The following is a 22,918-nucleotide window of genomic DNA, read 5'->3' on the forward strand; positions in this document are numbered from 1 at the left end:
GGGCTTGTAGTTTCACAACAGCTGGAGAACCACAGGTTGGCCAGGCCTGTAGTAGACCATGAGCCGCCAAAGGGGAGTAGTAACAGCATTGTCCATGTACACAGATGTCAGATAGGCGAGTGTTATTAGCATAAAGATAGATTAACAGTCCAGTCATGAAGATCTGTATAAGTGTAGCTATAAAGAGTATACAGCCGATTCATAACCAGTGGTGGTCATAACCAGGTCACAGAACACTCAGGGACCATCACCACAGACAATCCTACACTTGCCCAGGGAAGTATAGTGTGAAGTTAGCAGCAATCTCACACTGGTCCCGAAAGCCATAGAAGGAAATGATAAAGGAGCACATAGAGAGGTAGGAAGAGGACACTGCACGTTACACTAAAGCTGCCCATCCACTAGGCGATTAAACCTAGCCATTGAGTGATAACGCTCGATCGCTTGGTAATCGCCCGCAAATCGTGCAGTTTAATGTCTAGTACGGCCAGCAATGCGCGTGCACGCTGGTCGTATTGGACATCTATCATCGGGCAAACAAGCTGGTCAACCTGACGATAACGTCATGTTCAGCATGTTACCAGATGATTGATGAGCCTGCACTGAATGACTGCTCGTTCGGTGCAGGCTCATCACAGACATAGAAACGACAGCACGATTACAATGTCGTAATCGTCCTGTCTTTTCTATGTCGTGTAATGGATGGGCAGCATAACAGAGTTCAAATGAGAAGGCAGTAGAGAAAGGCAGCTGAGGAGTCTGGAAGGATTAATAAAGCATATGGGACCCTATTATTTGGCAGCTTGAAGATCATTGGGGGCTTCAGATAGAGCAGCTTCAGACTGTAAGGTACAGGAGAGAGAGGAAATATAGACGGACCAGCACAAAATAGCATTCAAGAAGTCTGGACACTTTCCAGAGAGGATGGGCCAATGTGTGACTATTTTTTACAGTGGCAGCAGTAAATGTATCCTTGTAATATGAAGGGAAACCACCAGGAAAGAGAGAATATAAGGGATGTCACACTCCAATGAGGTAGACAAGCAGGTGCGAAAAACAGCCAAGTGCAGAAACCCTCTGCGGGTCACAGAGACAAGACAGAGGGGGCACCTGAGGTGCGCGTGAGTGACTGCGAGACCAGGGTGAGATTTTGTATTTTTATTATAGATCACCACAATATTGGATGTCAGATGGGAGAAGGTGTGACAGAGTGACTAAAAGAGACAGTGACACAGAGAGAGAGACAGAAAGTAAAGAGATAAAATGACAAGCAAGATGGCAGATGAAGGGGGAGTTACAGAGATACACAGAGATAAAGAGACAGTAACAGAAAAAGACAAAGAGTGACAGAGAGGAACAATATTGGATGGCAGATGGAGGGGGAGTGACAGAAAGAGAGAGAGTCATTCACAGAGAGGGAGAGTGAGTCAGAAAGACAGAGAGTCACACACAGAGGGTCTCATTCAGACCCGGTCGCAACCGGGTCAATGGTCCCCACAGAGCATGCGCGCGACGGAGCCGGCTCCGTCGTGCGCATGCGCGAGACCCGTCTAGCGACGGGCGCTCCGTCGCTAGGGGTCTGGTAGCACACGGGGCGAGCTGTCAATGTTGAGTGACAGCTCGCCCAGTTTGCTGGGCGGGCCGGGGGCGTGCCCAGCCAAACGGAGGTGTTCCAGTCAGAACGCTTGTCGTTTGGGGGCGGCCCCACCGACATCATTGATGATGTCAGTGGGGAACTTCCTGCTCAAACAGAGCAGGAAGTTCCCTGGGGCTTTACGAGAGCCCAGACCCAACCTTAGGGTCTGGTCGTAAGCCCCGATGGTCGCGATGGTGATGACCATTGCGACCATCACCCTGATCGCAAGCTAAGCTGTGGGTGGTAACCCACAGCTTAGCTTGCGACCTGGAGGCAGCACTTCAAAACAAGAAGTGCCCGCCCTCATTCAGAGTGAGTGATCGCTTCTTGCGATCGACTCTGAATGAGGGCCAGAGTGAGAGAGAGAGACACACACAAAAACAGAGTGAGTCACACACAGAGTCACACAGAAAGAGAGAGTCACACACAGAAAGAGTCACACACAGAGCAAGAGAGAGAGACACAGAGAGTCGCACAGTCAGAGAGTCACACACAGAGCAAGAGAGTCAGAGAGAGTCAGTCACACAGTGGACCTCATTCAGAGCCGCTCGTAAGCATGCGCGAACCAGTCATTGAGGTCGAAATTCGTGTGCTCGCAAAATAGCGAATGCCTGCTAATTTGAGTGACAGAGTGAGGCGTTTGTGGGTGGTAACGGGAAGGTGCTTGAAAACGGGGAGTAGAGATCCGAACGCAGGCGTGCCAAACGGTCAAAACGGGCGTTTAATGGGTGTGCATAATTAACAAAGCAGCGTCATCGACCACGTCAGTTGGTTGTCTTTTAGTCTGAACTGCTCGCATGATTGCGGCAGGAAAATGCTACCACAAGAATAGCGAGCAGTTCATTCGCCTTTCGATGTACTCGATTAATCTAATAAATAGCAGACATGACGTATGATGCGAGCGGCCAGGGGGCGTTTTTTACAAAATTACGTTCGCATGTTTCGTTCGCTCGTTCAGACATAGAGGCGTCAACAGACCGCAAAGAGCAAACGGTCAATTTAAATAGCCAGCCACTTTTTCTGAACGAGCGAGCGCAAATAGCGTCCGGCTCTGAATCACACCCTGTGTCAGAGAGAGAGAGTCAGTCACAGAGAGGCAGAAAGAGAAAGTGTGAAAGAGTGACAATATTAGTTGGCAGATGGAGGGAGAGAGTGTGAGAGAAATAGTGAGCGAGTGACAGAGATAGATAATATTTGATGGCAGATGGAGGGAGAGTGACACAGTGAGAGTAAGAGATAGAGAGTGATGAGAGGGAGAGAGAGAGTATGAGTGACAAAGAAAATTAGGATTATGAAAGGTTACTCTTCTGTATAACAGTGACATCAGACTGTAGAATGTCTGAGAAGCTGCTGATTGGCTCTGGATGATCAGATGACAGTGTCACAGGATTTTCAGGCTACACCAACAGTTTAATTAAATTGTATCAGGCGGTAACCAGACAGAGGAGATCATTTTATAGTACAGCTGAACTACTCACGGATGGTATGTGTGTGGTAATACCTGTACATTGCAATTAGCAATTTTGAAAAACTTTTTGGGAAAATGCTCATAATAAAAAGTACTAAAAAAACACCCCAAACCATCATATTACAGATTATGATAACCATTATTAAACGGTTATTGCGATTACGTAAATTAATCAAGTGCATCTACAAGTGCATTTCGTATCCTTAATGATGAAAAATAAAAGCAATTTGCCCTCTTTGCCTGCCTATCAAAATAACGTGGGGCTTGTTATTGGACAGTTTGACCACCAGAATTTTGTTGGCGGGATGTTTCTATGAGTCCTAGGGGGTATATTTACTAAAGTGCAGATTTTTAGAAGTGGAGATGTTGCCCATAGCAACCAATCAGATTCTAGCTATTATCTTCTAGAAGGGGCTAGATAAATATTAAGTAAAATCTGATTGGTTGCTATGGGCAACATCTCTACTTCTAAAACCTCTCACTTTAGTAACTATACCCCCTAAACTACATCAGACTATTATATGTCACTGCGTATGTTTTCATGTTACTATTAGAATAGTAGAAAATGGATGAATATGTACATATTTCTCAGTGATTATCACTCACCTGTGCTGATATCTGTAGGGATTTCCTCCTCCTTACACTGCTGATCACCCATCATATACCAGTCTGTTCCACTATTGACCTCGGATATAATTCCAGCTGCCACAATATTCAGGGTTTTATCCTAAATTACATGTACATATGTAAATCGTTAGTTTCATGTGTTGTCTGATTTAGTTATTACCCAATAAAATATAAAATGCTTTTGCTGAAATGGTTCATGTATAAACCATAAGGGAAAAGCAGACTATTAAATTAAATTGATTTATAAACATTACAGGCACATCCAATCCCATCTACCTGATGATCCTGTGGGATACTGTGATCTTCCTTTATACCATTGTGTATATAAAGGGGACTGGGACATCTCTCTGGGGTATTTCTTGTACTGGGTCCATCTACAGGCAACACACACACAGGAAGTGAAGACACTATCATAATAAACTTCTAAAAACTTACATTTACACTGAATGGAGGGGATGTACTAAGCATGCATCCGCAATGCAGTGTATTCCGTCATCGGGCACATACCTGCAATATTGCTGGTATGTACCCTGAGAAGGACAGCTATCCCGGTAAGAGCTATCCTTTACAACAAAGGGACTTCTGGGATTAATACCGCGAAGGATAATACTCTGGTATCCTTTTGCGCATGCACAGAATGACGCACATGCCACGTGGTGGGGAGGCTGGAAGGGGATGCGTTTATGATGCCGGTGGTCGCTATGCCGACCGCCGGCATCTCCACTGCAGAATCCCGGCGAGGGTTAATTAACCTACGCCGGGAGACCGGTGCCTGGCATCCCGATCGAAGGGATGCCGGGCACCGAGCGCGGATCGCCGCGGGGAGGGGAGGGTTAGGTTTAGGGTTCCGGGGGGGACTTAGCATTAGGCACCCGGAAGTTAGGGTTAGGCTAGGGGGAAGGAGGGTTAGGGTTAGGCACCCCCCTGGGGGACTTAGGTTTAGATGGCGGGGAAAGGTGGGTTAGGGTTAGGCACCCTAAAGGAGGGTTAGGGGGTAGATTAGGTTAGATAATACTTACCTTTCAGACGATTGGGATTTCCTTCCACGTCGGGCTGGCGCTGCCGTCGGTGTAACATATGTATTCCGCTGGAAGGGATCTGATCGGACCCCTCTCAGGGGGAAAAACTAAAAGAAGCCCATAGGCTTCTATTGGGTAACGCCGCCCATCAAAAGATGGCGTTACCCACCGGGTCCAAGCTCCGAAATCTATCGCATTCCGAAAGTTGGTACAAAATGGGGGTTTCCGGAGTTGGTACAAAGCAGGGGTTTAATACATCCCGCTCAATATCTGTTCATAGTGTAATTTTAATATTTTTTTTTTTTATTTAAAGGCAAATTAATTATTTCAATCAGTTTTGTAAATATGACGTATTTCATTCCCAATTTACCAATATATAAGCCTTGTCTAAATACAGAGAGGAAAAGTACTACTTTAAAGATACTATTGTCATCCATATAATAATCAAATACAAGTCTGCATGAATAAAGCTCCGGGACAGATGTGATATTACACCTCCAAAGTGCATAAAGAACAGGTAACTGGTACTGAATAACACATTGGTGAATCAGTTGTATTAAAGCTATCAGTCTCTAAGGACATCAGGGCAACTCGTAGCTTAAATTCAATCTAACATATAGATACATACACAGACGCACGCATATGGCAATAGGTCCCCTGAGAGGCACAGGTCTCAAGTAACAGTCCGATATAAGAGAGGCTGTGTTACTGACAGACCTTCCTCCCAGAGCAGATGACATAAACTTCGAAAAGGGGGCGCGGCCAGCCGGGGAGGGGGGTGACACTTCCAATTTGTCACACTATTCACCCGGCGGTGATCAGTCACTGCAACATTTTCCACACACGGGACGCTCGGCCCTCGGGTGGGGAAGGCTGAGGGCAGACTGTTTTAGCAGGGTTCTGCTAATAGGGCAAGGCGTAGTTTTCCCCTTTACAAATCGGGCATGGCGCGGCGTCCCGCTAAAACAGCCTAGTGGAAACACTAAATAGAACCTGATTAAAGCCACTTATAGCCTCAGACCATATACTGATTTGGCCTCCATTCCTCCCCCTCCACATAAAACAAGGTTAGTCTGGTTGGAAGGACCTAAATGGGAACTTAAGCTGCTTAATGGGTAATCTGACTCGTACACTGACACTAAATTACATTTACAGAAATAACTTTGCCTTATAGTACATGACATGGGTACAGCATACGCCAGATGTGTATATTAGCGGCCTGCACAGGTATCGGCATGAACTATTCTTCCGACTGTCCTCATGACCACTCACATTCAGCTCCGATCATCTCTCATGTCTCACTACAATCCTAGGATTTACAGCATGACTGTAATTGTAACAAAGAGATTGTCTCCTCTTACCCAGTAACATGATGGTCTGGTGATTCTCCATCATGATGTCCTTGTACAGATCCTTGTGTCCCTCCATATACTCCCACTCCTCCATGGAGAGATAGACAGTGACATCCTGACACCTTATAGGAACCTGACACACACAATGATACAGTCATCACCCAGACACAGCCCCTGGTGTTACTGTATAATGTCCCATTCCCACCAGTCACCTCTCCAGTCATCACCCAGACACATCCCGTGGTGTTACTGTATAATGTCCCATTCCCAGCAGTCACCTCTCCAGTCATCACCCAGACACATCCCCTGGTGTTACTGTATAATGTCCCATTCCCAGCAGTCACCTCTCCAGTCATCACCCAGACACATCCGCTGGTGTTACTGTATAATGTCCCATTCCCAGCAGTCACCTCTCCTGTCATCACCCAGACACATCCCCTGGTGTTACTGTCTAATGTCCCATTCCCAGCAGTCACCTCTCCAGTCATCACCCAGACACATCCCCTGGTGTTACTGTATAATGGCCCATTCCCAGCAGTCACCTCTCCAGTCATCACCCAGACACATCCCCTGGTGTCACTGTATAATGTCCCATTCCCAGCAGTCACCTCTCCAGTCATCACCCAGACACATCCCCTGGTGTCACTGTATAATGTCCCATTCCCAGCAGTCACCTCTCCAGTCATCACCCAGACACATCCCCTGGTGTCACTGTATAATGCCCCATTCCCAGCAGTCACCTCTCCAGTCATCACCCAGACACATCCCCTGGTGTCACTGTATAATGCCCCATTCCCAGCAGTCACCTCTCCAGTCATCACCCAGACACATCCCCTGGTGTCACTGTATAATGTCCCATTCCCAGCAGTCACCTCTCCAGTCATCACCCAGACACATCCCCTGGTGTCACTGTATAATGTCCCATTCCCAGCAGTCACCTCTCCAGTCATCACCCAGACACAGCCCCTGGTGTCACTGTATAATGTCCCATTCCCAGCAGTCACCTCTCCAGTCATCACCCAGACACATCCCCTGGTGTTACTGTATAATGTCCCATTCGCAGCAGTCACCTCTCCAGTCATCACCCAGACACAGCCCCTGGTGTCACTGTATAATGTCCCATTCCCAGCAGTCACCTCTCCAGTCATCACCCAGACACATCCCCTGGTGTCACTGTATAATGTCCCATTCCCAGCAGTCACCTCTCCAGTCATCACCCAGACACATCCCCTGGTGTTACTGTATAATGTCCCATTCCCAGCAGTCACCTCTCCAGTCACCACCCAGACACATCCCCTGGTGTTACTGTATAATGTCCCATTCCCAGCAGTCACCACCCAGACACATCCCCTTGTGTTACTGTATAATGTCCCATTCCCAGCAGTCACCTCTCCAGACATCACCCAGACACAGCCCCTGGTGTCACTGTATAATGTCCCATTCCCAGCAGTCACCACTCCAGTCATCACCCAGACACATCCCCTGGTGTCACTGTATAGTGTCCCATTTCCAGCAGTCACCACTCCAGTCATCACCCAGACACATCCCGTGGTGTTACTGTATAATGTCCCATTCCCAGCAGTCACCTCTCCAGTCATCACCCAGACACATCCCCTGGTGTCACTGTATAATGTCCCATTCCCAGCAGTCACCACTCCAGTCATCACCCAGACACATCCCCTGGTGTTACTGTATAATGTCCCATTCCCAGCAGTCACCTCTCCAGTCATCACCCAGACACAGCCCCTGGTTTCACTGTATAATGTCCCATTCCCAGCAGTCACCTCTCCAGTCATCACCCAGACACAGCCCCTGGTTTCACTGTATAATGTCCCATTCCCAGCAGTCACCTCTCCAGTCATCACCCAGACACATCCCCTGGAGTTACTGTATAATGTCCCATTCCCAGCAGTCACCTCTCCAGTCATCACCCAGACACAGCCCCTGGTTTCACTGTATAATGTCCCATTCCCAGCAGTCACCTCTCCAGTCATCACCCAGACACAGCCCCTGGTGTTACTGTATAATGTCCCATTCCCAGCAGTCACCTCTCCAGTCATCACCCAGACACAGCCCCTGGTGTTACTGTATAATGTCCCATTCCCAGCAGTCACCTCTCCAGTCATCACCCAGACACATCCCCTGGTGTTACTGTATAATGTCCCATTCCCAGCAGTCACCTCTCCAGTCATCACCCAGACACATCCCCTGGTGTTACTGTATAATGTCCCATTCCCAGCAGTCACCTCTCCAGTCATCACCCAGACACATCCCCTGGTGTTACTGTATAATGTCCCATTCCCAGCAGTCACCTCTCCAGTCATCACCCAGACACATCCCCTGGTGTTACTGTATAATGTCCCATTCCCAGCAGTCACCTCTCCAGTCAGCAGCTGAATGATCTTGTTGGTGAGTTCCAGGATCTTCTGCTCATTGTCTCTCTCATGTATCAGTGAGTGAGGTGGAGGAGCCATGATGGGGATCTGGGTCCTGCTCCATCCTCCTGACAAATGGGGGCCGCTGATGGAGGTCTTACACTTACTGGATTTCTTCACAGGTATATAATCCTAAATAATTATATAGGTACAAATAAATATAATGCAAAGCCATAGTTCCTTATAGCATAATAACCTGCAGGGCCCCTTGGTGTTAGCCAGAAGTGAGGCCACTGATATTTACTGAGAGTGGTTACACGGGACTTCTACACTGAATCTTGTCTTCAACTTTCACACACACAAAGCTCCTCGTTGGTTAAAAATGAACTCACCAGCATTCAAAAAGGTAAGACAGCCTGCCCACACATGCAAAGGGTTAATACAGTTAAGCTATACTTTGTTCATAAAGGGCCTAGGAGTTTGTAAGAGTAACAAGGAGAAATCTTAGCATTACTTCCTGCACAACAGCATATGAAAAATTCTATTATATAGGGGGAGATGTAATAAGCATTGGATGGAGATAAAGTCAACAGAGATAAAGTTCCAGCAAATCAGCTCCTAATTGTAATTTTTCAAACACAACCTGTGACATGGCAGTCAGGAGCCGATTGCCTGGTACTTTATCTCCATCCAAGGCTAAGTAAATAGCCCCCAAAGTACCACCCAATCAGCCCCTGTCATCTTACAGACTGTTTGAAAAATGACAGTTAGGAGCTGATTGGTTTGTTATCTCTCTCCAAGTCTTAGTACAGAGGTCCTCAAGGCACCCCAAAAGTTTAGGTTTTAGAGCTATCCATGGTTGAGCACAGGTGTTAAATCAAATTGACTGATGTACTAATTATTTCACCTGTGATCAAGCAAGGATATCCTTAATACCTGGACTGTTAGGGTGCCTTGAGGACTGAGGGCCTGATTCAGAGTTGGGAATAGAGAGATCTCTCTCAACTGATCATCTTGGTGAAACCATGCTGCACTGCAGGTGGGGCAGATTTAAAATGTGCAGAGAGATTTAGATTTGGGAGGGAGGTGTCCAAACTGACATCTAAATTATAGAGTAATAATAAAGTTGTGCAGTATTTGTGGGCTACATGTAAAAGCAGCAAGTATTTACACTACATGCAAAAAAAATATATGTATTTACACCTTGCATTGCAACATGGTTTGTCCAGGTTCACAGTTAGTACTATCTCTCTCTCTGGGTCTGATTCAGAACCGGACGCTATTTGCGCTCGCTCGTTCATAAAAAGTGGCAGGCTATTTAAATTGACCGTTCGCTCTTTGCTGTCTGTTGACGCCTCCATGTCTGAACGAGCGAACAAAACATGCGGTCGTAATTTTTAAAAAAACGCCCCCTGGCCGCTCGCATCATACGTCATCTCCGCTATTTATTAGATTAATCGAGTACATCGAAAGGCGAATGAACTGCTCGCTATTCTTGTGGTTGCATTTTCCTACCGCAATCATGCGAGCAGTTCTGGCTATAAGACACCCAACTGACGTGGCCGATGACGCTGCTTTGTTAATTATGCACACCCTTAAAACGCCCGTTTTGACCTTTAGGCACGCCTGCGTTCTGATCTCTACTCCCCGTTTTCAAGCACCTTCCCGTTACCACCCACAAACGCCTCATTCTGTCACTCAAATTATTAGGCACTCGCTATTTTGCAAGCACACGATTATCGGCCGCACTGACTGGTTCGCACATGCGTGCTAAAACCCATACGCATGCGCAGATGTGCGAACATCACTCGGAGCGAACGAGCGGCCGCTTACGAGCGGCTCTGAATCAGGCCCTCTATTCCCAACTCTGAATCAGGCCCTGAGTTTGGGAACCTCTGACTTAGTACTTCTACGTCATTATCATTAAGCTTCACTCAGGAACATATATGATTACTGCATGTTCCCAATATACAAGTTATTTATAATTCCTGTGGACTAATCTGCCATTAATGTTTCCAAATGTGAAGCGCAAAGGAATAAATTGCGCTACACAAGAAACTGTTAATAAATAAATAATAAACTCACACACTTTATTCATCTCTTGTCCATAAACCTTAATAAGCTCCCCATTTCCCAAATTAAGAATGGTTATACAGGTTTATAGTTTCACATACATGTACAAACTGTTTATTATTCTTTGGTCTGCAGGCCACGATAATCCACTCCCCTTTGTTGTCACTCACGCCTCAACCAAGATGGCCTCCTTAGAGCTCTTTCGTGACATCAGGATATACTATGATAAGGACAAAAAACACGACGGGGCTTGCACTTAATATTAGTGCTGCCTTAACGCTTGAGCTCAACCCCGTGGCAAAATCTGCCGCTTCCTAAATACACCTCACAGTTATATTCCATTTACTACTGGTTTGCTGGCAGGCATCTATTCTAAAACACCATCCACGAGAGGGAATCATTTATTGATACACATATCTACTATGAATTAATTCTTGCTGGACAGATTTTTAATATTAATGATTTCATTGGAATTCTCATCACAAAAGTGACGCTGCCAGAAGCCCTCTCACCTCTCCAGTCAGCAGGTAGACGATCTCCAGGGTGAGATGTAAAATCCTTTCAGTCATGTGACTCCTGTCCTTGTCCATTCTGACGACATGAAGAATGAGTTTAGGGAAGAAAGAGGAAACTCTGTTTTGTGACCAATCAATGACAGTCAGCCTTCTAATACATTTCTTATATCTGCTGAGGCAGCGATTCCCAAAGAGTGTGTCAGTGTAGGCTATTGTCTGAGAGGTATATTTAGTAAAGTGCAGGTTTTTAGAAGTTGAGATGTTGAACATTGCAGCCAATCAGATTCTATTTACCATTTATCTAGCACCTTCTAGAAGATAATAGCTAGAATCTGATTGGTTGCTATGGGCAACAACTCCACTCTTCTAAAAACCCGCACTTTAGTAAATTTACCCCTAGGTCTCTCAAAACTCCCAACCCCCCCCCCCCCCACCGACAGCCCACGCTCTATCTTTGGCCTGTTTCAGAGATGGACTCACTCAATGTCGGTGTTGGGGTCAGTAGAGAGCTTACTTGCCACTGCGCACACGTTAATGCTGAACTGCACACGCATGTTGATAAATTAGCGATGGCTGTAGAGGCTCTGGTGCAGCACAGGCTTGCTCAGAGGTTCGACGTGCGACTGATGTTTCCGTCGTTGCATGTAAGCAGCGTATACGAGACGCTGGAGGTGGGTGTCTCAGTGCGAAAGATGGCGTCTGAGTCAACACTGATCTGTTAAAACTAGTCTATAACTAGAGATTGAGAACATTTCTTTACATCTGCAGCCCGAGGACACCTGTCTAAATCTGTCAATTTCAAAATAGTCAATACCTGAAGACTGAAAAACTATATGTTAAGAAGACTGATAGGACTCTGACAATGTACAATATCTGCCGACCTAACTCCTTTTCACAGTGTGCTATAATACTTCTACGCTGCACTCTCACCTCACCCCTCTGCCTGGTCTCCCGGCACTGTCCCCACTACTCCTTCCCTGCACTCTCACCTGACTCCCCTCTGCCTGGTCTCCCAGCACTGTCCCCACTACTCCTTCCCTGCACTCTCACCTGACTCCCCTATGCCTGGTCTCCCAGCCCTGTCCCCTCTACTCCTTCCCTGCACTCTCACCTGACTCCCCTCTGCCTGGTCTCCCAGCACTGTCCCCACTACTCCTTCCCTGCACTCTCACCTGGCTCCCCTCTGCCTGGTCTCCCAGCACTGTCCCCACTACTCCTTCCCTGCACTCTCACCTGACTCCCCTCTGCCTGGTCTCCCAGCACTATCCCCACTACTCCTTCCCTGCACTCTCACTTGACTCCCCTCTGCCTGGTCTCCCAGCACTGTCCCCACTACTCCTTCCCTGCACTCTCTCCTGACTCCCCTCTGCCTGGTCTCCCAGCACTGTCCCCACTACTCCTTCCCTGCACTCTCACCTGACTCCCCTCTGCCTGGTCTCCCAGCACTGTCCCCACTACTCCTTCCCTGCACTATCACCTGGCTCCCCTCTGCCTGGTCTCCCAGCACTGTCCCCACTACTCCTTCCCTGCACTCTCACCTGACTCCCCTCTGCCTGGTCTCCCAGCACTATCCCCACTACTCCTTCCCTGCACTCTCACTTGACTCCCCTCTGCCTGGTCTCCCAGCACTGTCCCCACTACACCTTCCCTGCACTCTCACCTGACTCCCCTCTGCCTGGTCTCCCAGCACTGGCCCCACTACTCCTTCCCTGCACTCTCACCTGACTCCCCTCTGCCTGGTCTCCCAGCACTGTCCCCACTACTCCTTCCCTGCACTCTCACCTGACTCCCCTCTGCCTGCTCTCCCAGCACTGTCCCCACTACTCCTTCCCTGCACTCTAACTTGACTCCCCTCTGCCTGGTCTCCCAGCACTGTCCCCACTACACCTTCCCTGCACTCTCACCTGACTCCCCTCTGCCTGGTCTCCCAGCACTGTCCCCACTACTCCTTCCCTGCACTCTCACCTGACTCCCCTCTGCCTGGTCTCCCAGCACTGTCCCCACTACTCCTTCCCTGCACTCTCACCTGACTCCCCTCTGCCTGGTCTCCCAGCACTGTCCCCACTACTCCTTCCCTGCACTCTCACCTGACTCCCCTCTGCCTGGTCTCCCAGCACTGTCCCCACTACTCCTTCCCTGCACTCTCACCTGACTCCCCTCTGCCTGGTCTCCCAGCACTATCCCCACTACTCCTTCCCTGCACTCTCACTTGACTCCCCTCTGCCTGCTCTCCCAGCACTGTCCTCACTACTCCTTCCCTGCTCTCTCACCTGACTCCCCTCTGCCTGGTCTCCCAGCACTGTCCCCACTACTCCTTCCCTGCACTCTCACTTCACTCCCCTCTTCCTGCTCTCCCAGCACTGTCCTCACTACTCCTTCCCTGCTCTCTCACCTGACTCCCCTCTGCCTGGTCTCCCAGCACTGTCCCCACTACTCCTTCCCTGCACTCTCACCTGACTCCCCTCTGCCTGGTCTCCCAGCACTGTCCCCACTACTCCTTCCCTGCACTCTCACCTGACTCACCTCTGCCTGCTCTCCCAGCACTGTCCCCACTACTCCTTCCCTGCACTCTAACTTGACTCCCCTCTGCCTGGTCTCCCAGCACTGTCCCCACTACACCTTCCCTGCACTCTCACCTGACTCCCCTCTGCCTGGTCTCCCAGCACTGTCCCCACTACTCCTTCCCTGCACTCTCACCTGACTCCCCTCTGCCTGGTCTCCCAGCACTGTCCCCACTACTCCTTCCCTGCACTCTCACCTGACTCCCCTCTTCCTGGTCTCCCAGCACTATCCCCACTACTCCTTCCCTGCACTCTCACTTGACTCCCCTCTGCCTGCTCTCCCAGCACTGTCCCCACTACACCTTCCCTGCACTGTCACCTGACTCCCCTCTGCCTGCTCTCCCAGCACTGTCCCCACTACTCCTTCCCTGCACTCTCACCTGACTCCCCTCTGCCTGGTCTCCCAGCACTATCCCCACTACTCCTTCCCTGCACTCTCACTTGACTCCCCTCTGCCTGCTCTCCCAGCACTGTCCCCACTACACCTTCCCTGCACTGTCACCTGACTCCCCTCTGCCTGGTCTCCCAGCACTGTCCCCACTACTCCTTCCCTGCACTGTCACCTGACTCCCCTCTGCCTGGTCTCCCAGCACTGTCCCCACTACACCTTCCCTGCACTGTCACCTGACTCCCCTCTGCCTGGTCTCCCAGCACTGTCCCCACTACACCTTCCCTGCACTCTCACCTGACTCCCCTCTGCCTGGTCTCCCAGCACTGTCCCCACTACTCCTTCCCTGCACTCTCACCTGACTCCCCTCTGCCTGGTCTCCCAGCACTATCCCCACTACTCCTTCCCTGCACTGTCACCTGACCCCCCTCTGCCTCACGTGACCCCCCTCTGACAGTGCTGCTCTGCCAGCACTGTCTCCACTACACCTTCCCTGCACTGTCACCTGACTCCCCTCTGCCTGCTCTCCCAGCACTGTCCCCACTACTCCTTCCCTGCACTCTCACCTGACTCCCCTCTGCCTGGTCTCCCAGCACTATCCCCACTACTCCTTCCCTGCACTCTCACTTGACTCCCCTCTGCCTGCTCTCCCAGCACTGTCCCCACTACACCTTCCCTGCACTCTCACTTGACTCCCCTCTGCCTGCTCTCCCAGCACTGTCCCCACTACACCTTCCCTGCACTCTCACTTGACTCCCCTCTGCCTGCTCTCCCAGCACTGTCCCCACTACTCCTTCCCTGCACTCTCACCTGACTCCCCTCTGCCTGGTCTCCCAGCACTGTCCCCACTACTCCTTCCCTGCACTCTCACCTGACTCCCCTCTGCCTGGTCTCCCAGCACTATCCCCACTACTCCTTCCCTGCACTCTCACTTGACTCCCCTCTGCCTGCTCTCCCAGCACTGTCCTCACTACTCCTTCCCTGCTCTCTCACCTGACTCCCCTCTGCCTGGTCTCCCAGCACTGTCCCCACTACTCCTTCCCTGCACTCTCACTTGACTCCCCTCTGCCTGCTCTCCCAGCACTGTCCTCACTACTCCTTCCCTGCTCTCTCACCTGACTCCCCTCTGCCTGGTCTCCCAGCACTGTCCCCACTACTCCTTCCCTGCACTCTCACCTGACTCCCCTCTGCCTGGTCTCCCAGCACTGTCCCCACTACACCTTCCCTGCACTCTCACCTGACTCCCCTCTGCCTGGTCTCCCAGCACTATCCCCACTACTCCTTCCCTGCACTCTCACCTGACTCCCCTCTGCCTGGTCTCCCAGCACTGTCCCCACTACTCCTTCCCTGCACTCTCACCTGACTCCCCTCTGCCTGATCTCCCAGCACTATCCCCACTACTCCTTCCCTGCACTGTCACCTGACCCCCCTCTGCCTCACGTGACCCCCCTCTGACAGTGCTGCTCTGCCAGCACTGTCCCCACTACTCCTCCAGTACAATAGTAGGGCTACACACTGGGTCATTATATGGATACAACATACCCGTGTTAGGTAGCTGACATCTATACGCGGCAGTGGTGTCAGGAAAGTGTAAGGAGCATGGGTTGATAGGTAATGTAGATGTAAAACTGGTACTGGTATGATGTGATAAAAGGTCTCTGCTCTAAGGCGGTAGCCATTTTTCTGAGACCGACATACAGCATTAGCTGAGAGACAGCTGGACATTTTTAAAGAGGCGCATGCGCGGGGGAAACAGCATCTTCTCAGTCATGTGCGACTGCGCTGTTCGTTTTTTTTTTTTAATAGATAGTCCGGAAGTGAGTTGTACAGCGGCCATTGTTACTATTGGCAAAAATCCCGATTCCACACTTACCTTCATGGTAATACGAAAGTAGAGCGGGGCGTACAGGGGAAGGTAACATAGCTATCGTGCGGGGAGAGGGACGTTGGTGGCCTCCTAGGTTCCTGTAACACATTGGAACTAAACTATGATCGGTCAGTGTTTTCCCCATGTAATCCCTACTGTAACATATCATGGAGCTGTGCCCTTTTATTCATGAGGTGCATTCTTAAAGGGAATGGAGGCATGGGGGGCTACTATCCAGTATTGCACCGTTGAATAATCTTTGTTATTTTTATTTATTACAATTTATGTGGAGTCAGCATACTGCACAGCACTTTACAATTGGGAAGAGCTGCAGTAATGTATTAATAAAAGGCAATTGAAACGAATGTACCAATCTTTAGGAACTAATAGGGACTTAAGCTGGGTACACGCCTAAAGATTTTCAGTCCAACCATCTAACTAGTTGGTTGGTTGAAATGAAAATCTGGTAAGGTATGAAAGCAAATGACAATCACCAATTTGCTCCCAAACGCCGGAAAATGGACAAAAACTGTTGTTTGAACAAATTGTTTAGATCAAACATTTAACAAACTTGACTGACGTCCATTTTCATCTGTTTTCTGGCATTTAGGAGCAAATTGCTGATCATCAGTTACTCCCATACGTTACCAGATTTTCATTCCAACCTATCAACTAGTTGGATGGTTGGGCAGAAAATCTTTACATGTGTACCCAGCTTTACTTGTGGGTACAAGCAGACTAAACGATTTAGTTATCCGCACAGAAACTCCAATATTTATACGATAATCTGTTCCCTTTACTCAATTTAAACTTTATATAAGTTTATTCAAATAGGGAGGTGCACCTAAGAATATATCACAAATCTTACACACAGAAAAAAGGAAAACAGGTATTCCTATGTAGGGCACACACAGATTGTATTTTTTACATAGACATATCAGAAATCTGGACAAAGTAATAAAACGTAACTTTTATTAATTAATTTTAGAATCGGCGAAATATAACAAATGGGAAAAAAAAAACAATTATCACAATTATGACTATTAAGTCCTAACCCTGTATGGGAATTGCTCCATTAATAATAGGAAATAATAAAGTAGTAGTGCATAACCACAAGTAGCAACAAATGGACACACTATGGACCTCATTCAGAGCTGCTCGCAAAAAGCGAGCGCTCACTCTGAATGAGGGCGGCCGCTTTTCTTTTGAAAGGCACCCTTCTGGCCGCTCGATAAGCTGTGGGTTACCACCCACAGCTTTAGCGAGTGACTTGGTGATGGTTGAGACCATTGGGGCTTGCGACGAGACCCTTGCGGTAGGGTTTTGTCTACCGCCAGCCCCAGGTAGCTTCCTGCTCTAACAGAGCAGGAAGCTTCCTACTAACATCACTGGTGATGTCAGTAGGGCTGCCTACAAACGGCAGGCGTTCCTTCCGGAACGCCTCAGTTTGTTCGGCCACCCCGCCTACAAAACGGTGCAAGCTGTCGATCAACATCGACAGCCGCCCCTTTTGCAGCGACCCCCGGAGCGAGTGCATTTGTCACTCGCTCCGGGGCTTGCAGTGCGAGCGCAGGGCCTCACCATCGACCCGCTTGCGAGCGGGTCTGGATGAGGTCATATGTTCATGTGAATGAGACAAGTGATAGAACATTGTCTGTTGAAAATCAACACTGCTTAAGAGTAATAAGTATGGTTAGTGACATCTGATGTAGCTCCCCATATATGAAAGTTGAGTGTGTCAACATATACTCACTTATGATATACAGTATATTTGTTTACTGACAACATTATATAAGAGCAAAAATAAGATGATTGAATTGCTCTAGTGTGTTACAAATTTTTCCAAAATAGTATACTGGTCCTAATAACAAACTTTTGGCTAATAACAGATAGTGGCACTGTTGCTTATCATATGTCATAAATCTTGCAGCAGTTTTTATAAAGTGTCTATGATATTGCAATCTGTCCTTTTACCATTAGAATATTTGATGACCTGGAAGGAGAGAATTATATTATTGACTCCCACAGATATAACCTGAAGAAAATCTATTATTATTATATACATTTTAAGGTTGGTGGTTCTAATTTATAAGAGTCTATTGATATGAAATAATTCTCTCTCCCTGGTGGTTGAACATAATTTCAACATTTATTAAACATTTATTATATATTTGGACTTATGAATGACAGAGACCACAGGCAGTGACAATTTAATAAGTCTATCCAAATGTGCTGAGGCTTTATTTACAATATGAAGGTTCACAAAATAATAATCTATTTAAGACTTTATTATAAATACTCAACAGTTTACAGTCATAATTTAATTTAAAAAAAAAAAAAAAAATTTTTTTTTTTTATATTTCTCTGATTCTAAAATTAATTAATAAAAGTTACGTTTTTTTACTTCGTCCAGATTTCAGATATGTCTATGTAAAAAATACAATCTGTGTGTGCCCTACATAGGAATACCTGTTTTCCTTTTTTCTGTGTGTAAGATGTGGGTACAAGCAGAGCAGCAATAGAAGAAAAACATTTTCATGAAAGGATTAGTCTAATTTCTGCATTCAAAATAGATTGTTAGGTTTGAACAGTTATTAGAGTAAGACCAAGCTGTAGGCATGGACATCGGAAGCCAGGCATCGAATGGTTGCCGGGCTTTCTACATCAAATCCAGAGATGCAATGGCAACTAGCCATTGCATCACAATCATTCGATGGTATAACCATTGCAATAGTTATACTTTGCACATGTGAAGAAGCAGTCATAGCTTTGCACACTTTATCTGAGCTGCAGACACCACTTCCAGATGAAAAACAAAAACAGCCAGGCATCGGAAAGCTGCATCCAATTGCTGGCAACCATTTAATAGCCAATATTCGATGGAAAAAGTATTTCCATCGAATCAGAAGTATCAATGGTTGCTAACCATCGGCTTCTGATATCCATCCCACCAAGTCAGAGATTGCAGTAGCCAATGCAGGTAGGGTTACCGGCTTTTAATTTCAGATACCTGGACAGGGGGCGTGGACAAAGCCACAGTAGGGTTTAAACTATTTTATTGGTTAGCTTACAGCTCGTTTTGTTACCACTCTAATGAGGAGCCCCCTCTGCTGCTTTGTATGCATGCCTGAGAGCACCCCCAGCCTGCCCCTTCCCATGCCTGAGAGCACCCCCAGCCTGCCCCTTCCCATGCCTGAGAGCTCCCCCCAGCCTGCCCCTTCCCATGCATGCCTGAGAGCACCCCCAGCCTGCCCCTTCCCATGCCTGAGAGCACCCCCAACCTGCCCCTTCCCATGCATGCCTGAGAGCACCCCCAGCCTGCCCCTTCCCATGCATGCCTGAGAGCACCCCCAGCCTGCTCCTTCCCATGCCTGAGAGCACCCCCAACCTGCCCCTTCCCATGCCTGAGAGCTCCCCCCAGCCTGCCCCTTCCCATGCCTGAGAGCCCCCCCAGCCTGCCCCCTTCTATGCCTGAGAGCCCCCCCAGCCTGCCCCTTCCCATGCCTGGGAGCCCCCCCCCAGCCTGCCCCTTCCCATGCCTGCGAGCCCCCCCCCCCAGCCTGCCCCTTCCCATGCCTGAGAGCTCCCCCACCCAGCCTGCCCCTTCCCATGCCTGCGAGCCCCCCCCCCAGCCTGCCCCTTCCCATGCCTGAGAGCTCCCCCACCCAGCCTGCCCCCTCTTATGCCTCAGGGGCCCTTATATGACAGTCCCCCCTCAGTCATGATCCAATATATGTCAGTGGAGTAGCAGAGAGGCCTGGCCCAGCAAGTCTCGAGACTGAACTTCTCATTTCACTTCTGTCTGCAGGAATCCCAGCTGGGTGGTAACACTAAAAGCAGGAGTTTAGGAATACATGAATTAAAGCTTTCAGTGTCTAATGCATTTGTTCCCAAACTGGGTGACGTGGCTCTCTGGGGTGCCTCAGGGCACTTGCAGGGGTGCCTTGGGTTGGTGGTCATGTACCAAATAAAATTATTTTTAGTCCGTGTGATAGGCAAAACCAGTGCTAATGGCTGCCAATCAAAAATATATGGACAAAAAGAAGCGCAGCCCTGTCAACCAAAACATAAATAAACCTAAGGGTGACATGTAATCACAATTTACCTCATTTAATTTTTCCTGAGTTTCTCGATAACAAACTTTTGGCCCACCTGTGCCGTGGAAAAAATGCTAATACTCTGGGGCGCCGTGATTCGAAAAAGTTTGGGAACCACTGGTCTAATGTGTTTATCAACTTGTTTTTTTGTTTTTTTTTACTTGCTTATCATACTTTTGGTTGACATTTGAAATAATTTTATTTAAGGAGATTGTGGAGTGTAGTCTAGGAGAACATCTAGCTTCAGAACGCCATGTGGCACGAGACGTCCAGTGTGAGTGAGCCACTATGTCCCATGCAACTCTGCTCACGCTGATCGTCTTTTCACTCGAAATGCATCTTAGTAGCAATGCGATGCAACAGGAGACTGTGCTGATTAATTTGATATGTGACACTTGTATGTCTGAGCGTCTGAGTCTGTATACGAAGCACAACGGAACCTGGAGTAGAAAAAAAGTTTGCCTCATTTATCAACGAGTTTATCACTCAAAACTAGTGATAAATATCACTTTTTATGATAAATGGTTCTCAGCCAATCAGCTCCCAACTGTCATTTTTCTAACAGTTGACAGTGCATCATTTATGTTTGGTTTGTAATGTACAGTACATCATTTATTATGCACTATTATTGTAATGTAATGGTATGTTTGATAGCATATGAGATGTTACACACTGCTTATAATGCAGTTCTTTTGTTGGGCTGTTACATCTGCTCTGTGGACGGCACCAAAATATCGACCTCTCTCGCCTGTATTGTTTGGTTAAGTTCATCTTGATTACTCTAGTCTTATTTAATTGATTGTGATGGCTTATTTACAGTCTGTAGGTAAATGTGGTAATAAAGTAGGGATGTGCAGGCTCGGATTAGTTCGGATTTTCCCCGCCAAAAATCGTGTCTCGGAAAGAGGCAAAACGTCATCTTTCATGGACAAAAGTCCATGAAAGATGACATTTTGCCTCTTTCTGAGACCCGATTTTTGGCGGGAAAATCTGAACTAATGCGAGCCTGCACATCCCTATAATAAAGTGGAGGTTAATGTAGTAGTAAAGCAGAGATAAAAGTGATTCTAAGCTTTATTACCAGTTTTAGCTCCAGTTTTTCTCACTTGCAGGTTGTCACCACTGTTGCCTCCCAATTTATGGTTTACCTCTAATTCAGCCCCATTATTATCTAGTGTGACTTCACGTTTATGGCCACTGTTGCTTCTAGTTTATTGCAATCGCCATTTCTACCTACAGTTTGCAGTTTTAGGACACAAACCAGGAGCAGGCCAGCCCCAATACACAGAATCTGCCTGGTTGAATCAAATTTCTAATGATCATAAACATTTAAACCAATCAAATTCTAGTTTTGGTGTGTGTGAGAGTCCACCTGGCTGTATAGCAAAGTTTTATTGTCTCCCTTACAGTTACATTTATGCGATAGACACATATGAGTATATATAAACTTAGTACGTGAGAGGGGTGTAATTCTGAGAACATAATGTAATGTAACCTATAGATTATAGCACTGATTTGTTAAATGTTTTTCTTTTGTAGAAAAACGTATCTTTTGTGTAGTCTAGAGCTGTGGTCTGGGTTGACAGATCTATTGGTTGCTGATAATTTCAGGGCTCAATCCAATTAGCCGCGAAGGGGGCGAGTTTCCTCTCCAATGGAGTAGAATCGCCAGCAACGGCATCGCAATTCACACCGCTCGTGGCCCAATCTCACACTGGGCTCACACATTTTCTTATACGAAGCCCTATTCATCTGCAAACGAAAATCTGCGAGTCCCGGGGTACCGTAAGTGGAGCATACAGCCACACTTATTCGCGCCACAAGGGAACTCGCAAGTAATTGGATTGTGCCCAAAATAGTTTTTTTTGTAAACATATACTGATCATATTTACTTTTATGTGTCATTCTGTGTGTATCATGTTCCTACAGGGTGTCAGGATGTCACTGTCTATCTCTACAAGGATATTGTGATGGAGAATCATCAGGCCATGAGATCACTGGGTAAGAGGATAGTTTAACTTAGTATTATAGAGAGATTCTGCTGTAATCACTGAGGGCTCTATTCAGCAAGAGTGACGATGTTGCCCAGAATATTATCGGACAACATCGTCACGAGTTTTTATCAATCATGATAAAATATGGCTGCTATTCAGCAATATTTTCTGCAGGGACAGCGGTTGCGGTAACACGCTGTCCCTGCGATGTCACAGAAGGTATTCTTATCAGGATTCCGGAAACAATCCCTTCTGTTTGTTCCTCTGTGCATGCTCGGTCATGCGCTCAGGAACAGACTCCGTCCCTGCTTGCGGTGACCGCCGACAGGGTAAGTACAGCTCCAGCCTGCCAAAATTGATTGACATGTGTATACAGGCTTTATACTAGCCTGTATACATGTATATTTATGTGCGATTATATTTAACATTGATATATCAATGTTAAATATAATAGCTCATAAATATACATGTATATAGGCTAGTATAAAGCCTGTATACAGATGTCAATCAATTTCGGCAGGTTTAAAAGGCTCTAGGTGGACTTACCTGCCGCCGATCACCGGGAAGCAGGGACGGAGACTGGGAAGGCTTACAAGATGCTGCAGGGACTTATGGGAAAATTTCCCTCTGTCCCTGCAGTTTTCGGTATATTTAAGTATTTTCCTCATATAATGCCATTCTGAAATGGCATTATATAAAGGAAATGTTTATCAAGTGATTTAAGGGTTTTTGCTTTGCTGAATGCCAAAAAGCATTAAAGCACTGTAGAGATCAATAGCTGATCCCCACAGTGCGGAACTCTGCGTATTAGGAAAATACAGAGAAGATAATTACGGTATCTTCTCTATATACACATTGCTGAATAGGGCAACAGCTTAAATAATGCGAAAACGAGTGTTTCCGCATTTTTTACGTCAGTTATATCATGCTGAATAGACCCCCCCGA

General features: G+C 47.4%; 2 protein-coding genes across 5 annotated transcripts in view; one reads left to right on the forward strand and one right to left on the reverse strand.

Annotated features, from left to right (window-relative positions):
- The window catches only part of LOC148502451 (uncharacterized), a 43,807-nt gene extending 31,730 nt beyond the window's left edge, over positions 1-12,077 (reverse strand). The window contains exons 1-6 of the mRNA XM_088449883.1: positions 11,546-12,077; positions 11,063-11,141; positions 8,481-8,669; positions 6,112-6,235; positions 4,008-4,105; positions 3,711-3,831 (exon numbers count right to left, since the gene is read on the reverse strand). Coding sequence (XP_088306009.1) covers positions 3,711-3,831; positions 4,008-4,105; positions 6,112-6,235; positions 8,481-8,669; positions 11,063-11,141; positions 11,546-11,619 — 685 coding nt within the window. The 5' untranslated portion in view covers positions 11,620-12,077. The remainder of the gene's footprint in view (positions 1-3,710; positions 3,832-4,007; positions 4,106-6,111; positions 6,236-8,480; positions 8,670-11,062; positions 11,142-11,545) is intronic.
- LOC148502450 (uncharacterized) overlaps positions 1-22,918 on the forward strand; it is an 87,882-nt gene that overhangs the window by 56,715 nt on the left and 8,249 nt on the right. The window contains exons 1-2 of one of the 4 annotated variants that reach the window (XM_088449882.1): positions 15,556-15,625; positions 21,908-21,979. In XM_088449882.1, the coding sequence (XP_088306008.1) occupies positions 21,949-21,979 (31 nt within the window). In that variant the 5' untranslated portion in view covers positions 15,556-15,625; positions 21,908-21,948. Of the gene's footprint in view, positions 1-15,555; positions 15,626-15,834; positions 16,010-21,907; positions 21,980-22,918 lie in introns of those variants that run through there. The other 3 variants (XM_088449881.1, XM_088449879.1, XM_088449880.1) reach the window with 3 other exon arrangements.

The sequence above is a fragment of the Taudactylus pleione genome, unplaced genomic scaffold (genome assembly GCF_031769625.1).
Source record: "Taudactylus pleione unplaced genomic scaffold, aTauple2 ptg000497l, whole genome shotgun sequence".
NCBI classification, from domain to species: Eukaryota; Metazoa; Chordata; class Amphibia; order Anura; family Myobatrachidae; genus Taudactylus; species Taudactylus pleione.